We start from the raw sequence: 24,333 nt of genomic DNA on the forward strand, positions 1-24,333 counted from the left end.
TAGTGTTGTAGCTGCTTAGTCACATTTGGTTAAAAACAATCATACATTTCATTTAACCCAATTTTATTTGTTTAGTTTATATTTATTGTTTAAAACATTTTAGTTAACATTCAAGAGATTGATCAAGTCTCTTATATTCTTAAAGAAGTCTTGCTACTTTTTTTGGGAGTATTACCTAAAATTTTGAAGCTTTGAGTCCTTTTTTTCTTCATCGTCATGAGAGCTGCTCATTACCAGTAGTCCAGAAGGCCAAGCCATGTTCTCAGTTGTCGTTCTGTGCTGCTGTTTCACAGTTAGATGATCTTTTTTGCCTTTGAAAGTCTCTTCATATAGTTCTGAGTCTTTTGTCTGTTATCTATATTTCAGATGAAAGACCTTCAGACTCCTGCTGCAGCAGAAGAGAATGTGGCCAGCCCTGTTCCTCAGATGCTTAATGATGGACCAATCCCAGATGAGACCTACACACAGGTAAGAGTACATTCAAACATCTTCTTCTGTGCTAACATGTATGTGGTGTTGTTCTACTACTAAAATGGACCAATGCTCATGTGGCTGTATGGTAGTCAGGTGAACCTATTGGGTGGGGAAGGCCAGGTAATGCCACACACACCGTCATGTTTCCAGTCATGTTCTTATGGGGTCCTTCCATCTTCCAAACACATTTCTATCTGGAGTCTCTCCTTTACACACTTGTATGTCTCTAGTCTGACCCAAGTGGGGCCCTTCCGTCCAGTTCTTCTTGTAGATGTTTTTAGTGCACTATGGTAACACCAGACATGACCTCAGCTGTGATTTTAACATTCATAATTGTATACCGTCTGAGCTGTTACATGTTTTAAACCAATATTTTGATTCATCCACTGTGAACTCCTGGAATCGTCATGAGAGCTGCTCATTACCAGTAGTCCAGATGGCCAAGCCATGTTCTCAGTTATCGTTCTGTGCTGCTGTTTCACAGTTAGATGATCTTTTTTGCCTTTGGAAGTCTCTTCATATAGTTCTGAGTCTTTTGTCTGTTATCTATATTTCAGATGAAAGGCCTTCAGACTCCTGCTGCAGCAGAAGAGAATGTGGCCAGCCCTGTTCCTCAGATGCTTAATGATTGACCAATCCCAGATGAGACCTACACACAGGTAAGAATACATTCAAACACCTTCTTCTGTGCTGACATGTATGTGGTGTTGTTCTACTACTAAAATGGACCAATGCTCATGTGGCTGTATGGTAGTCAGGTGAACCTATTGGGTGGGGAAGGCCAGGTAATGTCACACACACCGTCATGTTTCCAGTCATGTTCTTATGGGGTCCTTCCATCTTCCAAACACATTTCTATCTGGAGTCTCTCCTTTACACACTTGTATGTCTCTAGTCTGACCCAAGTGGGGCCCTTCCGTCCAGTTCTTCTTGTAGATGTTTTTAGTGCACTATGGTAACACCAGACATGACCTCAGCTGTGATTTTAACATTCATAATTGTATACCGTCTGAGCTGTTACATGTTTTAAACCAATATTTTGATTCATCCACTGTGAATACCGCATCCAGTTTAAGGTCTTAACTATTGTTTACAATGCCCTAAATGGTCCAGCTCCCGCTTCCCTGTCAGAACTGCTCAAGCCATATGTACCATCCAGAAGCCTAAGATTGGCAGATCACCTGCTCTTTTGCACCCAAAGATGAAATATAAATCCAGTGGGGACCGGGCCTACGTGTTTGCTGCCCTCAAACTTTGGAATGCTCTTCACCTCAGTGTTCGACAGGCCCCGTCACTGTGTCGGTTCAAGTCAGTGCCGAAGGCCTATTTTTATCATTAACTTTGATCAATGATCAGGCTGTTAGTGTTTTAGTCTGTGGTGTCTTCCCTGGTGACATGTGCTTACCTTTTAGTATGTTTTTTTAAAATATTTTTAGTCATGACCTTGTTTTTACTCGTTATTTTTTTTAATCTTTTAATTCTTTTAATTTATTATCCCTTTTATCCTTTATAATTTTTTTCAATCTTGTTTGTTATTTCGGGGTTCTTTTTCTAACTTCGTTCGGTGTTTCACTATGGGAATCGCCCTGGCGTGACCAACTACGGAAGCTCCATTGACATCACGTCTGTCCCTGACAGACTGGTAGCGCCGTGCCCAGGCTCCGCCCACCCAGTATATACACGGCCAACCAACCCCTCCTACTCATTCTCGCTTTCTCGCTTTCTTCCCGTGAGAAACTACACTTTGCTCCCTCAGCGATTTTCAGGCTATCTTTGGTCAGCTGCTTAACTGTTCCCAGGCGTACCATCAGGATCCGTCGCCGAACGCAGTCCCAATGCAGTCTGGATTAGAGCTGAGTAAGTGTTTCTAAGTCACTTGGCACACTTTGCTAGGAACCATTACCGCGTCACGGCGAACTGCTCCCGCGGCTACTCGGTTGTCATTGACGGAGTAGTATTAGCGAGTGTGGCTCAAGCTAACGCGTTGTTGCGAGCTTGTCCTGTTCTTATTTAGCATTTACTCGCTAATGAGCTATTTTGTTGCAGCTAACGTGTCACGACGAGTTGTCCTACATATAAAATATAGCTATAGTTGCAGACTTACACCTGCTAACTAGCTTGCTAACGCTTTTTCAGGCTAATCTGTCACGACCAGTCGGTTTTTCAGCTATGGCTTCCACCCCTACTCAGACGGAAGGGTCGGAACCAAAGGCTAAAGAGGCTGCATCCCGCCTGTGCCCGGCGTCATGTGGGGCTTCTATTTCAGGCAGGGACCCTCATCCTATTGTCATAGTGTGCATGGGTGCTGCTCACGCCCAGGCATCGCTGGCTAACCCGCAGACATGCCCTCACTGCTCCTCCATGCAAGAGAAAAAGGAGGCTTAGAGTGGCAGTGGCTAACAGCCAGAACCCAGGCCTCGGCTTGGCCACACCTGTGATGCAGGTGACAACCATCAGCCGCGAGCCTCCACAAGTTGGGCAGATATGATGGAGGAGGAGCCCCCGCTACCACTTCTGTTCGAGGGACTGGTTGACAGTGGGCTGCTCGATGCGGGTGATGACCTCCTCTATTTGGACATGGACGAGGAGGAAGAGGATTCCACCTTCCCGGCTCAACACTCTAGGCCACCTAGCGGCACTGGGGTGGCATCACAGGGGGACACCGACGTGTACGAGGTTTGCAGGCGAGCAGCTGCAAAGCTCAACATTCAGTGGCCGGCAGCCCAAGGGGCAGAAGGGGTGGGACGAGACCTGTATGAGGCTTCCACTGTCCTCCGCTCCACCCAAGTGTTACTGGTCTAGCTCATTTAAAAGCAAACTCCCCACCAAGGGATACTCCAAACTGGAGGTGCATGGGATGGGGGAATTGGGGCTGGCCGAACCCCCAACTGTGGAGCCTTCAGTGGCATACCACCTTCACCCCAACCGCAGATCCGTGTCAGCGTCATCTAGCATCTCTCTCCCATCTAAAACGGATCGTCTCACGGCATCCATTTTTCAGAGGATGCACACATATGCTGGCCAATCTCTGTGTTCCCTCAATGCAGTTACTCTCTTGTCAGCTTATAAAGGAGAAATCCTGGAGGAAATGGGTCGTCAGCTGGACTCTTGGGCGCCTAACCCGGCTTTATGGGATGAAATCTGTGTGGTGAATGATCTCATCCTGCACTCTTCTAGAGGAGCAGTCCAGGGCTGTGGGTGTGTGATGGGTTTGGCTATTTCAGGTGAGAGAGCCTTGTGGCTAAACTTGTCAGGCCTAGGTGACAGCCAGAAAGCTGATGTCATGGATGCAGCATATGACCCTGTCAAAGGTCTCTTTGGCCCGCCCTGGAGAAGATGACTGAGACAAGCACCCGCAGGAAGCAGGAAGGTGAGGCCCTCAATCTCTGCTTGCCTTGTAAACATAACCCTCAGCCACCTCAGGCACCCAAGCCTGGGTTTGCAGCAGCTGCCCCAGCGGCAAAGGGTCAACAGGGTGGGGCTAGACCACAGCGATCGGCAGGTGGTCAGCCAAACAAGGCGGAGAACCCTCGCCCATGGGGGAAGCACTCTTTCGCAGCAGCAGCCGCGAGGAACCGCCCGTCTCACCCCAGCGAGGGCAAGAGGAAGAAGTCATCCTAGCTGCTCTTGCTTCTCCTCTCCAGAAGAAGAGGAGGTTTTCAGAGGTACAAACAGACCTCTGTGTTCAGGGTTCAGACACTCCTGTGGTTCCCAGTCCAGCAGGAGTGGCGAGTGTGTGGAGCAGAAAACGCAGTGTCACCAAACACTTTTCATGAGCATGCAGTTAGTGTCACCAAGCACTTTGTTCCCAGATGTGTGCAGAAATGTTCAGGGGGGTCATTTAAAAATAAAGACGGCTTTTCTGCAGCCAGGCGTTCAGTCAAGGGCAGACAGCTCCCCAGCAGAGGGCCCTCTCACTCTTCCCACAGGTCGAGTCAAGGCTGCTCAGGTGACGGAGATGACGTCACCCAACAGCGGCTTGCTTTCGGCGCGGGCCAAGAGGTGGCGCGCATGCGCAGTTCCCTCGTGGGTTCTGATGACAGTTTGTTGGGGTTACAGGCTTCAGTTTGCCTCAAAACCTCCCCGTGTCAACGGGATAATAACGTCAGTGGCAAGAGAGGATTCGGCGCATATCCTGGAAAACGAAGTCGCTTCACTGTTGAACAAAAAAAAGCGATCAGGATGGTGCCGAGCGACGAGGCCCACCAGGGTTTTTATTCGCTCTACTTCCTTGTTCCAAAGAAGGACAGGAAATCTCTCCGTCCCATACTCGACCTGCATGTGTTAAACAAACACTTACGCAAGTAAACTTTCAGAATGTTGACTCACAAAACACTCTGCCGTTCCATCTGCCCAGGAGATTGGTTTGTCACGATTGACCTTGCGGATGCCTATTTTCACATCTCTATTTATCCTCTACACAGGAAATTTCTCAGGTTTGCCTATCGGGGCACAGCCTACGAGTTTCAAACCATCCCGTTCGGGCTGTCATTAGCATCGAGGGTTTTCACCAAGTGTGTGGAGGCAGCGCTGTCCTCACTGAAGACTCGCGAGATCAGAATTTTCTCTCACATAGACGATTATCTGATTTGCGCTCCCTCCCGGGAGCAAGCAGCCAGCGACGCGCTGGTGGTGTTGAGCCATCTGACCGACCTGGGATTGAAAATAAACTGGACAAAGAGCAGTTAATTCCCCAGACAATGCACAGAATATCTGGGTCTTCAGATAAACTCTCTCTCTTATCGCGTTTCGCTGTCAGAAGAGGATTGCGTCCTTCACACAGTGTGTCGCACGTTTTCAGTTAGGATACGTGCGTCGTACAGACTTTGCCTGCGCCTTCTCGGCCTCATGGCGTCAATGATTTCTGTGGTGCGACTGGGGCTTCTTATGATGAGAGATGTTCAGTGGTGGGTGAGGTTGTTAAGATTATGCTCCCACCGTCATCTCCACCGCAGAGTGAAGATAACTCCGGCGTGCATGTCAGCTCTCCAGCCTTGGAGAGACTGAACAGTTCTCACAACTGGGGTTCCGCTGGGGGCGGTGGTGTCCAGAGTTACCATGACGACGGACGCGTCTCTTACAGGTTGGGGGGCCACCTCGATGGGGAGAGCAGTGAACAGCGTTTGGTCACGCAGTTTGAAACAGGTTCACATAAATGTGCTGGAACTCCTAGCAGTGTTTCTGGCCTTAAAGCACTTCCTGCCCTACTTAAGGGACCGTCATGTCTTAGTGAAGACAGACAACACCACAGTGGTAGCTTATATCAACCGTCAGGGCGGGACACGCACCCTACAGCTGCACTCACTGGCCAAGGAAATAATTGTGTGGTGCAGCTCCAGACTCCTCTCAGTCCGTGCAACACATGTGGCGGGCAGCTTGAACAGAGGGGCAGACCTTCTGTCCAGAGGAAATCCTCTGTACGGAGAATGGAAACTCCACCCCAAGGTGGTGCACCAAATATGGCTGAGATTCGGTCTGGTTACCGTAGATCTCTTCACCTCGTGGGAAAGCGCCCACTGCCCACTCTTCTTCTCCCTGACAGACGCGGACGCGCCTCTGTGAGTCTATGAGTTGACGCATTGGCTCACCAGTGGCCAAGAGTGCTGCTGTACGCATTTACTCCTCTCAGTCTGATTTCCTCCATTCTAATAAGAGTGAGGGAACAGGGCCTGTCTTTGATCTTGGTGGCTCAGTTGTGGCCATCCAAGCCATGGGTGGCTTAAATAATCCAGATGCTTTGGGACGAACCCTGGCCCCTGCCTGTCCGCAGGAATCTCCTGTCCCAAGCCAGGGGAGAGATTTATCACCCTCACCCAGACCGCTTGTCTCTGTGGGCCTGGCCCGTGAGAGGTGGAACCTGAGCGTGGCAGGCCTGCCCCCAAGTGTCATTGACACCATTCAAAATGCTAGGGCCCCCTCAACTCGCTCTCTTTACAGCTGTAAATGGAGGGTTTTTGAGGTGTGGTGTGAAGAGAAACGTGTCATCCCATTTCAGTGTTCGGTGGTGGATGTACTCTGTTTTTTGTAGAGTCTGATGGACAAAGTTAAAGCTTTCTCCACTATTAAGGTGTATCTGGCTGCAATTTATGCATGCCATGTGGGGTTTGGTGACAAACCGGTGGGGCAACACCCATTAGTGAGTCTCTTCATGATGGGTGCTCGCCGTAAGCTACCAGTCTTTAGGCCACTGGTACCACTGTGTGACTTCTCTCTAGTTCTGGAGGCCCTCTGTCATCATCCTTTTGAACCTATAGATGGGGCTGGATTGAAATTTCTCTCTTTAAAAACTTCGCTGCTCTTAGCTTTAACTACAGCAAAGAGAGTGAGTGACATTCAGGAATGGTCAGTCAGTCCCTCGTGTTTACGATGGGCCCCTGGCTACACTAAAGTGTGTCTGCGGCCCAATCCAGCTTTTGTGCCTAAAGTAATGGAGTTGTCTTATAGCTGCTCCCCTGTGGAGCTGCTGGCTTTTCACCCACCTCCTTTTTCCTCAGCAGAAGAGCAGAAGCTTAATTGGCGCCCATGAGTGTCTGTGCGTCTGCTAGGCTCCTGATCTGTTTTGGTTAGTTGTTGTTTTTTATTGTTTTTTCTCTATCTGGTGCGGATTCCCTGCTAACATATGGTCGAGACTTACTATTGTCGATCAGGTCCGCGATGATCAACCTCCAGAACTCCGATACCGGACCCGCTTTCCCACCGCCTCTGGAACCTGGCGTTAACCCGGGTGTCGGCCCTTTGTTACCTGTAGGCCTGCCCCGGAGACCATGGAAGAGGAAACGGGGGAAGAGAGCTGGCTTCTTCGTTCAGCTCCGAAAGATCCCGAGAGGTGAAGCTCTTCCCGATCGCTGCTCCGCGGCTGTGTTGTGGCGGATCCAACAGAAACTCAGCGGAGTTGGGCTGATCTCGCTGCTCAATGGTGCCCGTGATGCAGGACGCTACCTAAAGGTAAAAAACCTCCGCGGGTGTAGCCTGGAGTCGCTACGTAGCTTAGCCCGCCAGCCGACCGCCATTATGGAGCCTGCGGTACACACATCGCCAGATTTCTCTGCGAAAACGACGTTAATTAACGCGCGCTCTATCGCTAACAAGTCTCACTTCCTAAACGATCTGTTCTGCACTGAAAAATAAAACTTTTTGTGGATTTCTGAGTCGTGGCAGCGTAAAAATGACGTCACTCATCTCCATGAGCTCTGTCCCCAAGACTGCTCTTTCTTCTCTGCTCCACGGACCACAGGCCGCGGTGGAGGAACAGCTGTTATCTTTAAGAAACACTTTTCGTACCAAATTATATCCTCAAACTCCTACAGCTCATTCGAGATGATCATGATTAAAATTGGTCGAGTTCAACCAGTTTATGGAATTCTGGTCTATCGCCCACCTGGATCTACTTCATCCTTCCTGTCTGACTTTCAGGATCTCCTATCTTCAACTATTAAACTAGACAGGATAATCATTGTTGGAGATTTCAACATCCATGCTGAGGATCTATCTAACAGCTCTACCAGGGAGTTCCTAAACATGATGAACTCTTTTAACTTCTCTCAACACGTGTCTGGTCCCACTCACAGAGCAGGCCACACCCTGGATCTGGTCTTTTCCTACGGACTTCTTGTTGATAAACTGCAGATACATGATGTTGTGTTCAGTGACCATGAGTCAGTTTCTTTTCATATTAACCTAAATTCTGAATCTCTTTTACCAGTCTCTGCTAAGCAAAGACGTATTATCAACAGTTCTACCATTTTAAATTTCTCCTCCCTCTTTGACTTTGTACCTCCTTCCTCTGATGACGTAGAGCTCCTTACAAACTCATTTAATGATCACTGCCTCAAAATTCTGGATCAGGTCGCCCCTTACAAAACCAGCCGCAGTTCCAGTGCCTCCAGTTCTCCCTGGCTGCACTGTTAAAAAAAATCCGTAAATTTAGGGGTCCCTTTACCGTGGATTTGCTACGGATTCGCTCCGTTTTGCGAAATACGGAAAGTTTGCTGTTGCGCACGCGCATGCGCAACAGCAAATTTTCTCCCCCAGCCAGAATATTCCGACGCCATTACTTTCAGTGCGGTCAGTGCCTACCTAAATTTCTGCAAGTCACAAGGAAAGTTGGAAACAGGTTGGTCGTGTGGAATGAGAATGGAGTGCCACCTTGATCCCTCTCGTACATTAAATTGGCATCGATAGGCAGTTGGTAGTGGTGTGAACAACCAGATTCTTGAACTTAGACGCTCCTGTAGAAAAGCGGAACAACGGTGGAAGAGGACAGGTGTAGTTGTTCATCGCGAATATTTTAAAGAAATTCTAGAGTCATACAACAAAGGTGTAGAAAATTTCAGGTCTTCTTTCTTCAGCAACCTCATATGTCAAAATAAGAATAATCCTAATGTTTTGTTTGATACCATCTCCAGCATCGTGTGTTCTCCTCCGCAGCTGGCTCAGCTTTCTTCAGCTGATGACTGTAACACCTTTCTCCACTTTTTTGCCAACAAGGTGCTGAATCTGAGATCCAGCATTCCACCAGCTCCCCACCCCCCCACCCTCAGGAGGGGAGGCCCCCCAGTGCTCCGAGTCTTTCACCTCCTTCTCCCCAATTACACTAAATGACTTAGCCTCAATAATCAGTCAGATGAAGCTCTCATCATGCTCATCAGACATCTTACCTCTCTCTGTCTTAGTCGGGTCCCTTGCCTCTATCAGTCCATCTCTGTTGACTATGAGTGCGTTTACATGCAGCCAGTAACCCTTTTAAAACCCGAATATTCACAATAACCCGGTTCCGCACGGCCATGTAAACACCGCCAAAAACCCGGGTATGCTCATAACCGGGTTTTTAAAAACCCGGTTACTACACCTGGGGTAACCCTTCTCTAACCCGAATGTTTGGTCGTGTAAACGCATATCGGGATATGCCCATCAATGCGTGTGTTCTGCGCATGCTCTGTTCGCAAGGAATCTTGGTCTTTTGAGTAGTGAGACGTCTTGTATGCGCCAGAACACCGGAAGTAAACAACAAGTTGGGAGCAACATGGCGAGTCGCGGCACAGCACCACACTTTGAGTGACGAGGAAACTAAAGCGCAAACAAATGCGGTCACTATCTCTTCAGAACTGGGAAACATGTTGTTTTCACGGATACCAGAACAAGAAGAACCGGAAATGACGCATATTGCGTCTGGACGTAGTCCATACGTCCTGACGCTACCCCAACGTCCGCATTTAAATGGGGTTGTGCAAGTTAGAGGTAACTCTTTCTATTTATGCTTCTAAACGGGTTATTCTGATCAACTCAGAAACCCGAATACCGACCTTAACCTGATCATAACCCGGATATTGGCTGCATGTAAACATAGTCTATGATCAACAGCTCACTGAGCCAAGGCTGTGTTCCATCTTACTTTAAAAATGCAGTAGTGACTCCTCTCTTAAAGAAACTCAACCTTGACGCCAGCTCCACCAGTAACTTTAGGCCCATTTCTAAGCTACCTTTCATCAGTAAAGTACTTGAGAAGCTTGTGGAAACCCAACTCAGATCCTGGTTTTCCAAGTCAAAGATCTCTGACCCCTTCCAATCTGGCTTTCTGAAGCAGAACTCAACCGAGACTGCTCTAGTAAGGGTGCATAATGACCTCCTGATGGCTGCTGATGCTGGGAAATGTTCTGTCATGGTCCTGCTTGACCTCAGTGCAGCTTTTGACACTGTAGACCACAACGTACTACTAAACAGGTTAAATGCCCTGGCTGGGATTTCAGGTTCTGCTCTAGACTGGCTCTCTTCCTATCTCACAAACAGAACATTCACAGTGAAGTTGGAAACCTTCTCTTCAGACACTGCCTCTCTAACATGCGGGGTTCCACAAGGTTCAGTTCTAGGGCCTCTACTATTCGCATTCTATATTCTTCCCCTAGCTGGCATCATTCAGTCTTTCCCAGACATCTCCTACCACATCTACGCTGACGATATACAGCTCTATATGTCCTTCATGCCACACCAGTTGGACAGGCTGGCCACCCTTGTACTCTGCCTGACCCAGATCAGTAACTGGCTGTCCAGCAACTTTCTTGTTCTAAATGCCAACAAGACAGAGACCCTGATCTCTGCACCCCCGGAACTTCAACCAAAAATCGAGCAGGAAATTGTCTCCTTTTGCCCATCAGCCAAGGCCAACATTAGAAACCTGGGAGTTATTTTTGATCCAGTTTTAAGTTTAGACTCACACGTCAAAACCATCTCCCGCTCTTGTTTCTTCCAACTGAGAAACATTTCAAAAGTCCGTAAACTGGTTTCTACTGCAGATCTGGAAAAAATAATCCATGCCTTTGTGTCATCACGCTTAGACTACTGCAACGCTCTTTTTACTGGTCTCAGCAAAACCTCCCTGTCACGCCTTCAAGCCATCCAAAATGCAGCAGCCAGACTCCTAACCAAATCCAGCAGACGAGCTCACATCACCCCAGTTTTACAGTCCCTCCACTGGCTCCCGGTAGAATATAGAATTCAGTTTAAAGTTTTAGTGCTGACCTATAGAGCTCTTAACAACCAGGCTCCAAGCTACCTATCTGAGCTTTTATCCCCACACACCACTTCACGGAACCTCCGATCCACATCTGAAAACCTCCTGGCTGTTCCTCGAACCAGACTAAAAACCAAAGGGGACAGGGCCTTTCAGTCTATTGCCCCCAGACTTTGGAACAGTCTGCCTTCAAATCTCCGTCTCTTGAAATCTGTAGAGGTCTTCAAAAAACATCTTAAAACTCACCTTTTCATCCAGGCTTTTCCCCGCTAAATATTCTAAAAGATGGCTTTGTTCTTGTTCACACCTTGACTTTGTTTTTACTCCTGATTTTGGTTACTATTGTCACTGCTATTGTTTTTATGATGTTTTTATTGGTTAGAGGTATTTGCCCTGATTTTACTCATGTTGTACAGCGCTTTGTGATTTATATCTGTGAAAGGCGCTCTATAAATAAACTTTACTTACTTACTTACTTATTTACTTCATTGTCTCTGCCCTGTTCGAGCTTTAAGGGCTTATATGGACAGGACTGCTGGTCTCAGAAAATCAGACCAGTTGTTTGTTTCTTGGGCCATGGCCCATAAAGGCAAACCTGTGTCTTGCGAGAGACTGGCACACTGGATTGTAGAAGCGATCAGCCTTTCATATAGGTGTAAGGGTGCTGAACCCCCTCTGGGGGGTGAGGGCTCATTCTACAAGGAGCATGGCTACATCTTGGGCCCTGTTTCGTGGGGTGTCAGTCCAGGATATTTGTGCAGTAGCTAGCTGGGCCACGCCGCTGACTTTTGTGCGGTTTTACAGGCTGGATGTGTCTCAACCTTCACTGGCGCATTCAGTGCTGGAGGCAGGATGCACAACATCTGCTTAGTGGTTAAGCAGAGTTTTTGCTGCAGCTCGCTTCGGGATGGATATGCAATCCGGGAGTGGGCCATATCTCGCATAGTGAAACACCGAACGAATTTAGAAAAAGAACATAGGGTTACGTTATGTAAACCCCGGTTCTTTGATAACAGTGAGGTGTTTCACCAACAATTCCCTTCTTGCATTAATGGTAAGAAATCATCCGAATGAGTAAGAGGGGTTGGTTGGCCATGTATATACTGGGTGAGCGGAGCCTGGGCACTGCGCAACCAGTCTGTCAGGGACAGACGTGATGTCATTGGATCTTCCGTAGTTGGTCACGCCAGGGCGATTCCCATAGTGAAACACCTCACTCTGTTATCAAAGAACCGGGGTTTATATAATGTAACCCTATGTTTCCTTCTTTTTTACTACAGTACAGCACTTTGGACAGCTGTCTTGCTGTTTTTAAATGTGCTTTACAAATAAACATGGTATGGTATGGTATGCCTGCTGGTGGTCGTTGGAGGGACCGGTAGCGCATATGTATGGCAGACTCGCTTCTGTCAGTGTGCCCCTGAGCAGCTGTGGCTACAATGAAGCTCATCACCACCAGGGTGTGAATGTGTGTGAGAATGATTGATTGTGTTGTAAAGCATCTTGTGGGGTTCCAGGACTCTAGAAGACACAATATCATATACAGGCCATTTACCATTCAATTTCGGTCCCATCCCCCTCCATTCTCAAGGATTGTGGAAATGACACTGACTTCATCGGACCACTTCTTCACCCTCCAGTCAGAATTGAAGGAGCTCCTGTCAAAGGAAGCCATCTCGAGGGGTCCAAAAGATGAGGTGAATTTGGGGTTCTATTCCCGCAATTTCCTTGTTACAAAAAAGGCCAGAAGTGTCAGACTCATCCACGATCTGTTCCTGTTCAACTTTACCGCTTCATAGCGGAAAAGCGCTTCCGCATGATCACCATGAGACAGTTTTAGAGTTACGTTCGTCCAGGCAACTGGTTAACTTCTATCGACCTGAGGGACACATATTTCCATATTCCAGTGGTCCCGAAACACAGGAAATTCCTGCGTTTGTCCTTCAACAGAGTCCAATATCAGTACAACAGACTCCTGTTCAGTTACTCCCTCTCTCCCTGCACCTTCTAGAGTTGTCTAGAGACATTGCTTCAGCCATTACGCACGGTGGGCTTGATGGTTCTTTTTATCTGGATTATCTGCTCCTTCTGGCTCCCTCAGAGTCCGACGTGGAATCACAGATGAGAACACTAACAGAACATCTAATCACGTTAGGATGTTCGGTTTCTCCATAAATTGGGAGAAAAGTTCTGTGATCCCATCACAGCTGATCACCATTTTGGGCATAAAGCTGAACTCCAGCATCATGAGAGCCTACCTCTCCCAGTCTCAACACACGTAATCAGCCACATGCAACCTCGCCACACTGTGACAGCTCTTACAGTGATGAAGCTGCTTGGCTTGATGGCTGCAGGCCATATAGCAGTTCCTCTTGGTTTGCAACATATGACACGCATCCAATGCTGGTTCAGATATCTCAAGATAAACCTGCTGCATCACAAACAACATATGCTGCCCATTCCTCTCTCAGTAAAACGAGATCTGGAGCACTGGGGGAACCCCGACATCTTGATGCTTGGAGTCTCTCTTGGTCGTGCAATGTCACATGTTTCTATTTTCACGGATGCATTCCAGTTAGGATGGGGGCATACATGCTTGTCCCATTCAGTGGGCGGCCAGGGCATCACAGCCTTATCCGGACTCTTACAGGTTTTAAGAAGTAAAAAACCCATACATGAATACAAATTGTAAGAATTTAAAAGCATGGCAAAAGCTCATAGGCTAGGTTCTAACTGCTACCCATAACACAGACATTTCACAAGCAAGAAAATACCTGCAATATTATGATACAGCACATCTTGAATGCATGAGCTCTGGGATGAAAAGTAGCTGAGGTCGCTTCTACATGCCAACATTTTTCCTTCCCAGTCTTTCTAATAGCGTTTGTGGGTCTGGGATTGTCCCTCCATGAAATGTCAAAAGCTGGTATAATCAGCCTTAACTACGCCACTTATTTCGTCAAAACAATAGTTTCTGCACTGTAGCTGCATACGCTAGTGCACTTAGTTCTTTCACAGGCAGCCCTCTAAGGCGAATATGTTTTCAGTTCATCAACTTTCCACTGTTCAAATCATAAATTTTGCCGCTTTCCCTATCTATATGTATGTTCGCTTCTGTCAGTTTAGGGTCCAAAACACCAGAATGCATTGCGCACAACGCAGTACCGAAATGGCTTATTGGGGGGTCACAATCATCAAGCCACACACCTGGCAGGTAATGTTGGCAGTACAGCACATTCAAATGTGTTATGCAACTGATCATTTGGGGCAGTGATACGCCTATGCTGCCGCCAGAAAACTTGTCCCCAGTTTCACACTGGAAGCATCAGAGGCACAAAACAACAGCGAAACGGTTTACTCGCAAACTTCAAAGCGGTCCTTTTCACACCGGGAGAGTCTAGGCAGCAGCACGTCTTCCTCGCTGTGCTCTTCACTGGACGCGTGGTGGCAAACAACTAATAGCACATGGCTTCCTGCATCATAACTGTCGGTTTATCTATGATAAATTATTAGTTGTACCTGTATTGGTTGGAAAAATCTTTCCAAACTATTCTCCTTTATGCTTCCTGTGAAGGCAGAGCCATCTTCTTGTTCGGTGCAGTATTGCTGTAGCTTTGACAGATCATTTGCTGCTGTGGCCCCCAGACTCTGGAACTCTCTCCCCCTGAGCCTGAGATCAGTGGACTCAGTGGTCTCCTTCAAAAAGCAGCTGAAGACTCACTTGTTCAAGCTGGCTTTTGTATGACCTTCTTCACCCCTCTCTCTTTATTCGGCTCTCCCCACCTATTCCACCTTCCTCAGGATCCACTGATTTCCCTCTTTTATAGTCACTCTCTCTCTTTCTTAACATTTTTTCTTTTAAGTTGCAATTGCCTATTCTTGCTCATTTTAAATATATTTTAAAACATTTTCTAAGTGGTTTTTTATATTTTTACAATTTTTTATACTTTTTGTTTTCGTTTTTGTGAAGCGCCTCATGATTTTTATCTTGAGAGGCGCTATAGAAATGATATTTTCTTCTTGTTCTTCAACAGAGTGGGAAAAAATCTCACCACAGCATAGACTTTAGTCGCTGGAGCCTGCTAGTGTGGGGGTGTATGTATAAAGCTAATGACGTTAACATGATAGGCGGTATTATTAGGAAAGGACGTGCGAACATCACCGCTGCTGCTGCGTTGAAATTCACTAGTCTGGAGCTGGTGAAAACACGTCATTTACTTAAAGTTATCGAGGATTTTGTGTCCAAATGCTTTTTCCTTCCCTTGATGAAATATCCACTATTGCAAGTCACCCTGTGGTTATCCTTTCTTGTAAAGGCGGCATTAAGAACATTGAGTGGCCAGTAAAATTTTGAATCTGGTGGATGAAAAAGTTAATTTCCTGCCCTAAGAGTAATGATGACCGGATAAGAGAATAATTCTATAGTTGTATACTTTTGCAGATTGCCCACAAGTTCAGCTTTCTAATATTTGTTCAATTATCTTTTTAGACCATTCACATGGAGGGACCTTTAGCAGAGGACATTGAAGGTATGCGTATGCAATGTTCTTAAATTGATGCTAAATTATCTGTTTTACCTGTTTTGTGTATTTTATTCTTACAAGTAATTATTTATGTCCAGATGTCTGTATGCTAGGTGACAAGGGGTCAGACGATGAGGTCAGCATGTCATCCAGGCAAGAATGTACCTCCATATCAGAAAGTCAAAACCAAAGAGTGTCTGCAACAGGTGAGCTTCAATGCAGTTCTTACCTTTGGTGCATTTTCACACAGTGCATGACAAAAATTAGCATCAACAACCCCATCTCCCTCCTTTGTCCCAACCACCTCCTCCTCCTGCAACTCTGTCAGGAGACCTGTCTGATGCAGAGGCTGCACAATCAACACAGTCAAACACAACCCCAGTTTTAAAACTGAACATTGGGTTAGTACTGCCTTACATTACAAGCAGCTTTAACTTTTAGGTTAGCGTGCATCCACCTGCTGCTTATAGGTTGCTTCAATCTCTCTGCGTGGACTTCACGCAGGGATAGCATAGCTACAAAACACCTCTCATTATAGAACATCTGGTAGGTCCACGATAAAGTGACGCAGGACAGTTCCCTGAGCACATTATCTGCTGAATAATTGTGATTGCACAAGGGGAAGATTAAAAGATTAGTTTTATTTAGAACAATTTAAATCACGTTTACCTCATACATGGGTGAGAGAGACGGACAAAAATAGATTCAAAGAAGGATTTTATTACAAGAAAGGACTCACATATATTTATATGCACGTACAGTACATTAAGACACACGTGACAAACATTAATAATAGAAGGAAAAGAGGGTTTTACACTGTCAGAACAAGCAGCGGAGAGCCAACACGCCAGAAGCCTGTTCCAGGCCTCTCGACACCTCAGCTCTCGGTCAGTCCCCTGCACTCAAAATGGTTTTATTCCACCCACAATCTTCCAAACAAAGACCCGTAAATCTCTGTCAGGAGGTTTGGCCAACCACCGCATGTCTAAGGCGGGGATTTCTCAAGTCACAGAGTTTCTGTTGAAAGCCAAAACCTGCTGGCTACTTAATTTATGACTGACAGCCAGGAATTCAGTTTCCAAAGCTACGAGTTACCACTCACTCTTGCAACCTCCAATGTAACCATCCTGTAAGACCAAGTGAAGAGGACAAAAAGGCCCTTTAACTGAAAACAACTGAGGATAAGAAAAAACCCTTTAATCCACAAGTTTATTATTTTATTACTTAAAAAGAGGAGAATTTTAAAAATACCTATCATTATCCAAGTCTCCTTCATGGCAGCAAACGGACTCCACGGTTGTTGCTCCACGGCTGAGCAGTGACCGCATTTGCACTACAAAGGGTTGCCAACCCTCTCCTCACTGTCATCTTTGTCCGTAGCCGCTGCGCCCCTCCTCCTCATCACTGGCTTAAACGCATACTGTATGCCATCGGGTTAGATGACATGAACTAAACTCGCTCAGCCTCATCTTGACATTTTTCCTCTTCAACTATGTACTTGTTCTCCACTCGCTGTAACTGTGTACTCGTGCAGAATTGAGGAGAAAAAATGTCTTAATAGCCATGCAATCTCTCCATGAAGTCTGTGCCCTGAGATTGGAGCAACCTATAAACAGTAGGTAAGTGCACACTAACCTTAACTATAACGCTACTTGTAATGTCAGTAACAACGGTCGCTGTCTGGTGAAATCAGTTCATATTCCATGCTTTCGTTCTTTTTTAAACACAGAAACAGTTTTGTTTACCTGTTTTGTAGCTACATTTTCGCCGACGGCTGCCGTCGGTGAAACTGTAGGTAAGCAAAACAGTTTCTGTGTTTAAAAAAGAACGAAAGCATGGAATTAGAACCACGACACAGTAAGAACACACCTAAGAAATCAGTTCATTTTATGTTGTCCAGCATCCAATCTTTGAGGCGTACAGCTACTTCAGCACTAGTGGGCTGTGTAGGACAGTCTTTCGTCTGTACACTATATGAGGAAATGTATTGCTTGAGGACCACAATCCTGCAAGTCTTAGATGTTTCCCTGCTGCAACACACCTGATTCATTGTGCAGAGCTTGGCAACAAGCTGTTTGATCTATTTAACTTGAATCGGGCGTGTTGAAGCAGGGAAACATCTCAGACCTGTAGGATGTGGGTCCCTAAAGAGTGAAGTTGGCCATCCCTGGGCTAACATGATAATTAATATTTTTACTTCACTAGTCACTTGAAAATGATTTAGAATAGGAGACAGAATGAAATTCCGTCTCTCCCTTTAAGAGACACAAATTCCATATACTTATTTTATAAAATAACAACCACTATACTGACGGCTATTACATATTTTGTGTATTGTATACTTTAATAAAGTTATTTCTTGATCCAGATGTCAGTATGCCAGAAGAGGGGTCAGAACATGAGGTCAGCATGTCATCCCTGCAAGAATGTACCTCCACGCCACAAGTCCAAAACCAGACTGTCTCTGCAAAAAAGAGAGGTAAGGGCTTGCACTCTCTTGCACTCTAGGGCATAAGGACCCGTTTTACTGTGCCATGGTTTATCGTCCTCCTGGTCCAAACAGTTCTTTTCTTAAGGAGTTTAGTGTCTTTCTATCCTCCACCTTGAAGCTGTCCAGACTGGTTATTGTTGGTTATGTTAACATCCACATAGGGCTGGGCAATATGGCCTAAAATCAATATCACGATATATTGAGGATTTGAACCTCAATAACGATAAATGGACGATAACTACAGGTATGTGCAGAAACAAAAGTTGTTCACTAGATGGGGCTGTCACATGTATTACGTTGAATCACATTTTTATGTGACTCAAGGTGGTACAGCTTCTTAAAGGGACATGAACATTGCCAACTTACACACCTTTTTTTTTAATCAAATTTATTGACATGGGAAAAATTATCTCGATAAGAGGCAGAAATTTCGATAGTGATACATTTTCGATTTATTGCCCAGCCCTACATCTACGATGATGCCTCAGACCACTTTCTCATTACCTTGTCCAGCCTCCTGACTCCTTCAGCTTTACACAGCATGTTTCTGGCCCCACACACACCAAGGGACACACTCTAGACCTTGTTTTTACTTTGGGTCTACATGCTGGTAGTGTTTGTCCTGAGGATGTTCATATTTCAGATCCCCATTGCGTTATCTTTAACTTGTCAGTTTCCCCACCTCCTGCTCACCTTCTGGTTAGTTCTCGTTTTCTTAATGAGAGCACAGCTAGCAAATTTTCTGCTGCTATTGATCCACCCTGTTCTTCTGATAACGACCCAGATTCCTTAACTTCTCAGTTTAACAAGTACTGCATTTCCATTCTGGACAACATCTGTCCTGTCAGAACCAGATCAGTTCCTGCAGTGAACCCTACTTCCTGGGGGCAGCAGTAGCTCAACAGGTTGAGCGGGTTGTCCAGTAATCGGAACGTTGCAGGTTCGATCCCGGCTCCGGACAGAGAATGCTGCTGTTGTGTCCTTGGGCAAGACACTTAACCCACCTTGCCTGCTGGTGGAGGTCAGAGGGACCGGTGGCGCCTGTGCTCGGCAGCCTCGCCTCTGTCAGTGCACCCCAGGGCAGCTGTGGCTACATCATAGCTCATCACCATCAGTGTGTAAATGTGTGTGTGAATGGATGAATGATACACTGTAGTGTAAAGCGCTTTGGAGTCCTTACTCTGAGAGGTGCTGTACAAGTGCGGGTCATTTATCATTATCATTTAATGACAGCCTTTGCAGCCTAAAGCGCCAATGCAGAAAAATTGAGCGTGTTAAAGTGGAGAATGCTCCCTTTACGTGAAATAAGGAATGTTATTTTAACAACCTTTGGAAATGATTAATATTGATTGAATATTAATTCGGACAACGCTTATTTTTCTCAGAAGACCTAAAGAACTTTTTATTCTCAGGTATTTAGACTCGCTTGAATAAAGATCAACCTTCAACAATTTTTAAAGAATTTAATTTATAAATCACAATTTAAAATCTCACACAGTTAACAATTCCCTGATGTTTAATGAGCTAAAATGTGCATGAGAGCAGAGCTTAGCTGAGGGCTTAGTTCATCTGTCTGAAACAGAAATTATGTTTTGGGTTAGTCTACTGTGTCGCTTTGGAACAAGAAGTGATCATGAGTGCCCTAAATCACCTGGGGGGTGTCTTGGACGGACCCCGGTCGATGGAGGAACACGGTCGCTCCCAGCTGGTCTCCCAATCCGTGAGGCTTTGAGGTTAAAGTCCACTGGTCAAAATCAGTCTCTGATTGGCTCAAGTTTAAGCAAACCGTTCCACGGTTGACGGTGGAACTCAGTTGGTGTTTTCAGCTTGCTTGCAAGTGTCCAGAACCTGGCAGCGTGCCAAAGTTCTGATGTTGTCGAAGAGGAATTCACGGGCCCTGTGAAGTCTCAACGAACTGACTCTCGGCTCGCTTGTCAGTAGTTTTGTAGAACGACCCCCCTTCCCGGGGCATTCCCAGATCGTGACGTCTTTGCCCTTGAGAAGCTCTGCTCTTGCCTGCTGTGTGTTTAACAATATGTGGTGTATTATTCGTGATCACATCATCTCCATTAAACATCATTTACAAGTTTGATCACAAATTGATTCAGCAGTTGATCATATTAATTAATTCATCAACAGATCTCATTCTTTATTAAAATCATAAGATGAACAGTTCAGCTGTCCTCCTTCCCCACACTGCGTCCTTGACGACTGGTTATCAGAACCCAGCCTCTGCCGTCCTTGCAGAAGGAGAGTGTGTCTCAGCAGCCATCTCGGCTCCAGGTAAAAGCAGAGGCACATGTCGGGTCAGTTTGACCCGTCACAGAGGTTGATGGTCAGTAGCTTGTTGTTGTTACAAGCGCTTGTGGAAGAAAACCCGTCTCCATGTCCATCTGCTGCATCTAAAGAATCTTCTGACTTCCTTTAACTCTGCAGTCAGAGATGCAAAGGTTGACTATTTCTCCAACCTGGTGTCCCAGAGCAAAGAGAATCCCAAGGTGCTGTTTAACACCATCAGCAGCATCTTCTCCCCTGCCTCTCCTACAGCCTCCATTCACTCTGTTGCAGACTGTGAGAACTTTCTGTCTTTCTTTGTGGACAAAGTCAATAAGGTTAGATCTAGCATCTCTCCTTCAGCCTTATCGCCGCCTCTCCCCACTCCAACCAGGCCCATCATCCTACATAGCTTTGCTCCTGTTTCTTTGCCTGAGTTAACCAAACTAGCCAACTCTATGAAGACCTCTGCATGCCCCCTCTACATCTTACCCTCATCTTTGTTTAAAAGTGCTTCTCAGTCCATCGATCCCAGCGTGCTCTCTATAATTAATGCTTCTCTGGTTTATGGTCAGGTCCCTGCTTACTTTAAAAACGCTATGGCCATCTCCAAGGTCCTCCACCACCTCCCTCACCCATGGTGTCCCACAAGGTTCTGCACTGGGGCCTCTACTTATCTTCCTCTGATTCCTCTTCAGCACATCCTGAGCTCTTTCAGAGGAATCTCCTACCATCTTTATGCAGATGACATCCCAGCTGTATATCTCCTTTAAGCCCCATGAGATGTCTAAGCTGCAGCTGTTACACACCTGCTTAGACTCTATCAAAACCTGGATGGCTGGGAGCTTTCTTCAGCTGAATGAAGATAAGACTGAGATCCTCATCTGTGCCCCAGACAAGCTGGTTCCCAAAGTCAGAGATCTTGGTCAGCTTGCTTCTCACACCAAACCCTCCGTCAGGAGTCTTAGTGTGACCTTTGACCCGGCTCTCACCCTGGATTCTCAAGTCCGTTCTCTTGTTCGCTCTTCCTTCTTTCATCTCAGGAACATTGCAAAGCTGAGTCCCATTTTGTCCTGCTCTGAACTTGAGACAGTTCTCCACACCTTCATCTTCTCACGCTTGGACTACTGCAACTCTTTTCACGTGTCTGAGCAGAACCTCCCTGAACCGTCTACAGGTGGTTCAGAATGCCTGTCAGCTCAGCTTCTAACCAGGACCTCCAAACACACCCACATCACCCCGCTTCTCCTCCAGTTTCAGTGGCTGCCAGTCAACTTCAGGGTTCATTTCAAGATCGTGGTTCTGGTTGTTAGGGCCTTACATGGGCAAGCACCACCATACTTTGGTGCTCTTCTCAGACCCTACACCCCAGCAGGTCCCTGAGGTCCAGTGACCAAAGCCTACTGTTAGTCCAGCTCAAGGCAAAAGACCAAAGGTGACAGATCATCTGCTGCTGTAGCCCCCAGACTCTGGACCTCTCTTCAAGTACATGGAAATGGTACAAATGGAATTCTGTTACCTGATTTGTTTACATGCAGTAAGTTTTGTGCTGACCACCATCAGAGGGCCTTGGGGATTTATGAGACTGAATTTGTGGAATAATTTTGGACAATAACCAAAATTGTTGTAATTCTAAAACAGTGGGTCTTACAGTGTTAATTAAGATTAAAACTTCTTTATAAAAGAAAACCTACATTGTTTTGTTTTTGTCCACACAGAAAAACAAACAGCTGTCAAGAGAAGCTGGACCCCAGAAGAGTGTGCTGCAGTGGACAAACATTTGAGGAGATTTATCGTGAGGAGTCAAGTTCCTGGTAAAGAAGAGTGTCAGCGCTGTATTACTGCTGCACCTGAAGCTCTCAGAAACAGAGACTGGAAAGCTGTTAAATATTATGTTAAAAATCGCATTACAGCCCTGAGAAGAAAAGTAGTATGAAAGCACCTAATTGAACGGAGGTAAAAGCAAAACATTGGATGTCAAAATGTTTTGTCCTTTGTTGTGTTTGTTGTTACTTTTTGTTGTTTTTGTAAGGGTTTGCTCAGGTTTTATGGCTGTTCAGTTGTGTACAAATAAAAACATTTCACAGGTTTTTTTTGTATATTTTTTACACCTGTAATAACAAGGCATTTTGAATGCAGTCCAATGAAACGCATAATTTCAATGCCAATGTAACAAAAAATGTTGGGTTTGCATAGAACTTCAAACTGATATTGTTAAAACATTCAGTGGAGATTAGATTAATGATTTAATAATTAAAAAAATCACAAGCATATGGCATAAAATGTAATTAAATTGGTCATTTCAATTTTGTTATTAAACTGTCTTTGAAGCTGAATGTCTTGTAATCTGTCATCGCAGATAGAAATGTTCACACATATACATAATCACTTATTACAAAAAACTATTTTAGTCCAACATGAGGAAACTGGGAGTAATAATAAAGACTGGAATCAGTAGCTGCAGATAGTGACCTTGGGCCCCATTAACATATAAAAACTTGATATGTACGTGTGTATGTGAATGGACCTCACAAGTATGCAATGCTAGAAACGGTCCCCACAAGTGGCCAAATACCTTTTTGGTCAAAACTTTAGAAATGTGTTAAATTGAAGTGATATTAATGATTTAGATTTTTTTTTACATCTAACCTTGTTTTTAAAAGCGATGTAGGACCACTGGAAAGGGTGGATCCCATAAAGCATAGAAAAACCGGCGGGCCTCATAAGGGGCAAAAACCAGAATGTGTGTGTGTGTGTGTGTGTGTGTGTGTGTGTGTGTGTGTGTGTGTGTGTGTGTGTGTGTGTGTGTGTGTGTGTGTGTGTGTGTGTGTGTGTGTGTGTGTGTGTGTGTGTGTGTGTGTGTGTGTGTGTGTGTGTGTGTGTGTGTGTGTGCTCTGTCTTCTCCATCCCCAGTGAGTCATGGTGGATGGCTGCTAAAGCCTGATTTATGCTTCTCCGTCTGCGTCAGTGCTGAGACACTCAACGTCACTATCCGTCCTTGCGTAGGGCTCCGGCAGGCACGCAAGTACGTACGGAGTCGAGCCCACTTTTTTAAACATCCGTCGAACGAGACGGATTACGCAAGCTTGTGATTGGTCAGGACGCTGCTGTTGTTTACAGCGCTGCCATTGCAAAGAGAGCCGAGGATAACTAGCGGAAGACACGGAGAAGCTTGAAGAATACCTCGCGAAAAAACTAAAAATATGAACGTTTAATTCTCCCGTGACTGGAGGAGTGAAAAGATGCGCAGCAAGCGTTTTATTTGTGGCCAGAGATGACAGGAAACGTGGGTTTAGAGGTGGGGAGCGCATGAAGAGGTGGGAGAATGAGAGACAAATATGTCCGTGTTAAAAGTCTCTTATATACAAAAAAAACACAATATAAACACACTATCTTGGATCGATACATGACAGGATACCACAGAACAGCGCTACACCCTCTGTTGTCCTGCCGGGCAATTGCTTTGCAACACTCTCCAGGAGACGGAGAAGTATGAGAGCAAAACGCTTCCGTCAATCCGTGCGTGTCTGTCCCTTGCAAAGCTGACGGAGAAGCATAAACCAGGCTTTATACTGAGCCAGGATCCTCTGGAGGTTTCTTCCTGTTAAAAGGGAGTTTTCCTCTCCACTGTGGCTACATGCTTGCTTAGTATGAGGATTGCTGTAAAGACTTGACACTAGTCAGTGACTCGATGCAACCTGCTGGGTTCCTTATATAGGAAACATAACTGATTGGCTTTATGACCTGATCTGTATTGTTTACTGTGTGAAGGTCCTTGAGACCACTCTGGTCCTGATTTGGTGCTATAGAAATAAAGTTGAATTGAATTGAATCGTGCAGTCTCTGGTGATCTGAGCTCCAGCTCGAATGAAGAGAAGCTCGAGGAGCACTGCAGCGCTCCAGTTTGCCATCTCAGCTGATTTTGTTCAAAGAGCAAAACTTACGGCTCGTGTTTACTTTCATTTTCAATTCAGCTGCCAGGAAGAGCTCTGCCTCACATATCTGTTTATTTCATGACTTATTTCAAATCTTAAATACAATAAATGAGTCTACTTGATGATTTA

The 24,333-nt window shown here is 45.8% G+C and overlaps 2 protein-coding genes across 10 annotated transcripts in view; one reads left to right on the forward strand and one right to left on the reverse strand.

Moving 5' to 3' along the window:
* LOC107378860 (lysosomal-associated transmembrane protein 4B) overlaps window positions 1-24,333 on the reverse strand; it is a 41,817-nt gene that overhangs the window by 4,648 nt on the left and 12,836 nt on the right. For 2 of the 6 annotated variants that reach the window (XM_070550859.1, XM_070550860.1), the window contains exon 1: window positions 176-311. The exons of 2 other annotated variants lie outside the window; for them this stretch is intronic. Coding sequence is in view for 1 of the 4 variants with exons in the window: in XM_054740509.2 (XP_054596484.2) it covers window positions 1,088-1,123 (36 nt within the window). In the remaining 3 variants the exon portion in view is untranslated. Of the gene's footprint in view, window positions 1-175; window positions 459-986; window positions 1,124-24,333 lie in introns of those variants that run through there. 2 more of the 6 variants (XR_011520504.1, XM_054740509.2) reach the window with 2 other exon arrangements.
* LOC129163342 (uncharacterized) lies at window positions 367-22,605 on the forward strand. Of its 4 annotated transcripts, none has more exons than XM_070550862.1 (5): window positions 367-468; window positions 15,471-15,510; window positions 15,603-15,710; window positions 17,873-17,983; window positions 21,988-22,605. In XM_070550862.1, the coding sequence occupies exons 1-5, from the start codon at window positions 367-369 to the stop codon at window positions 22,203-22,205; spliced, it is 579 nt and encodes a 192-aa protein (XP_070406963.1). In that variant the 3' UTR covers window positions 22,206-22,605. The 4 variants fall into 4 exon arrangements, with proteins under 4 accessions (XP_070406963.1, XP_070406964.1, XP_070406965.1 ...); XM_070550863.1 differs by having other exon boundaries at window positions 15,618-15,710; XM_070550864.1 differs by lacking the exon at window positions 367-468 and adding an exon at window positions 1,029-1,133.

The sequence above is a fragment of the Nothobranchius furzeri genome, chromosome 5 (assembly GCF_043380555.1).
Source record: "Nothobranchius furzeri strain GRZ-AD chromosome 5, NfurGRZ-RIMD1, whole genome shotgun sequence".
NCBI lineage: Eukaryota > Metazoa > Chordata > Actinopteri > Cyprinodontiformes > Nothobranchiidae > Nothobranchius > Nothobranchius furzeri.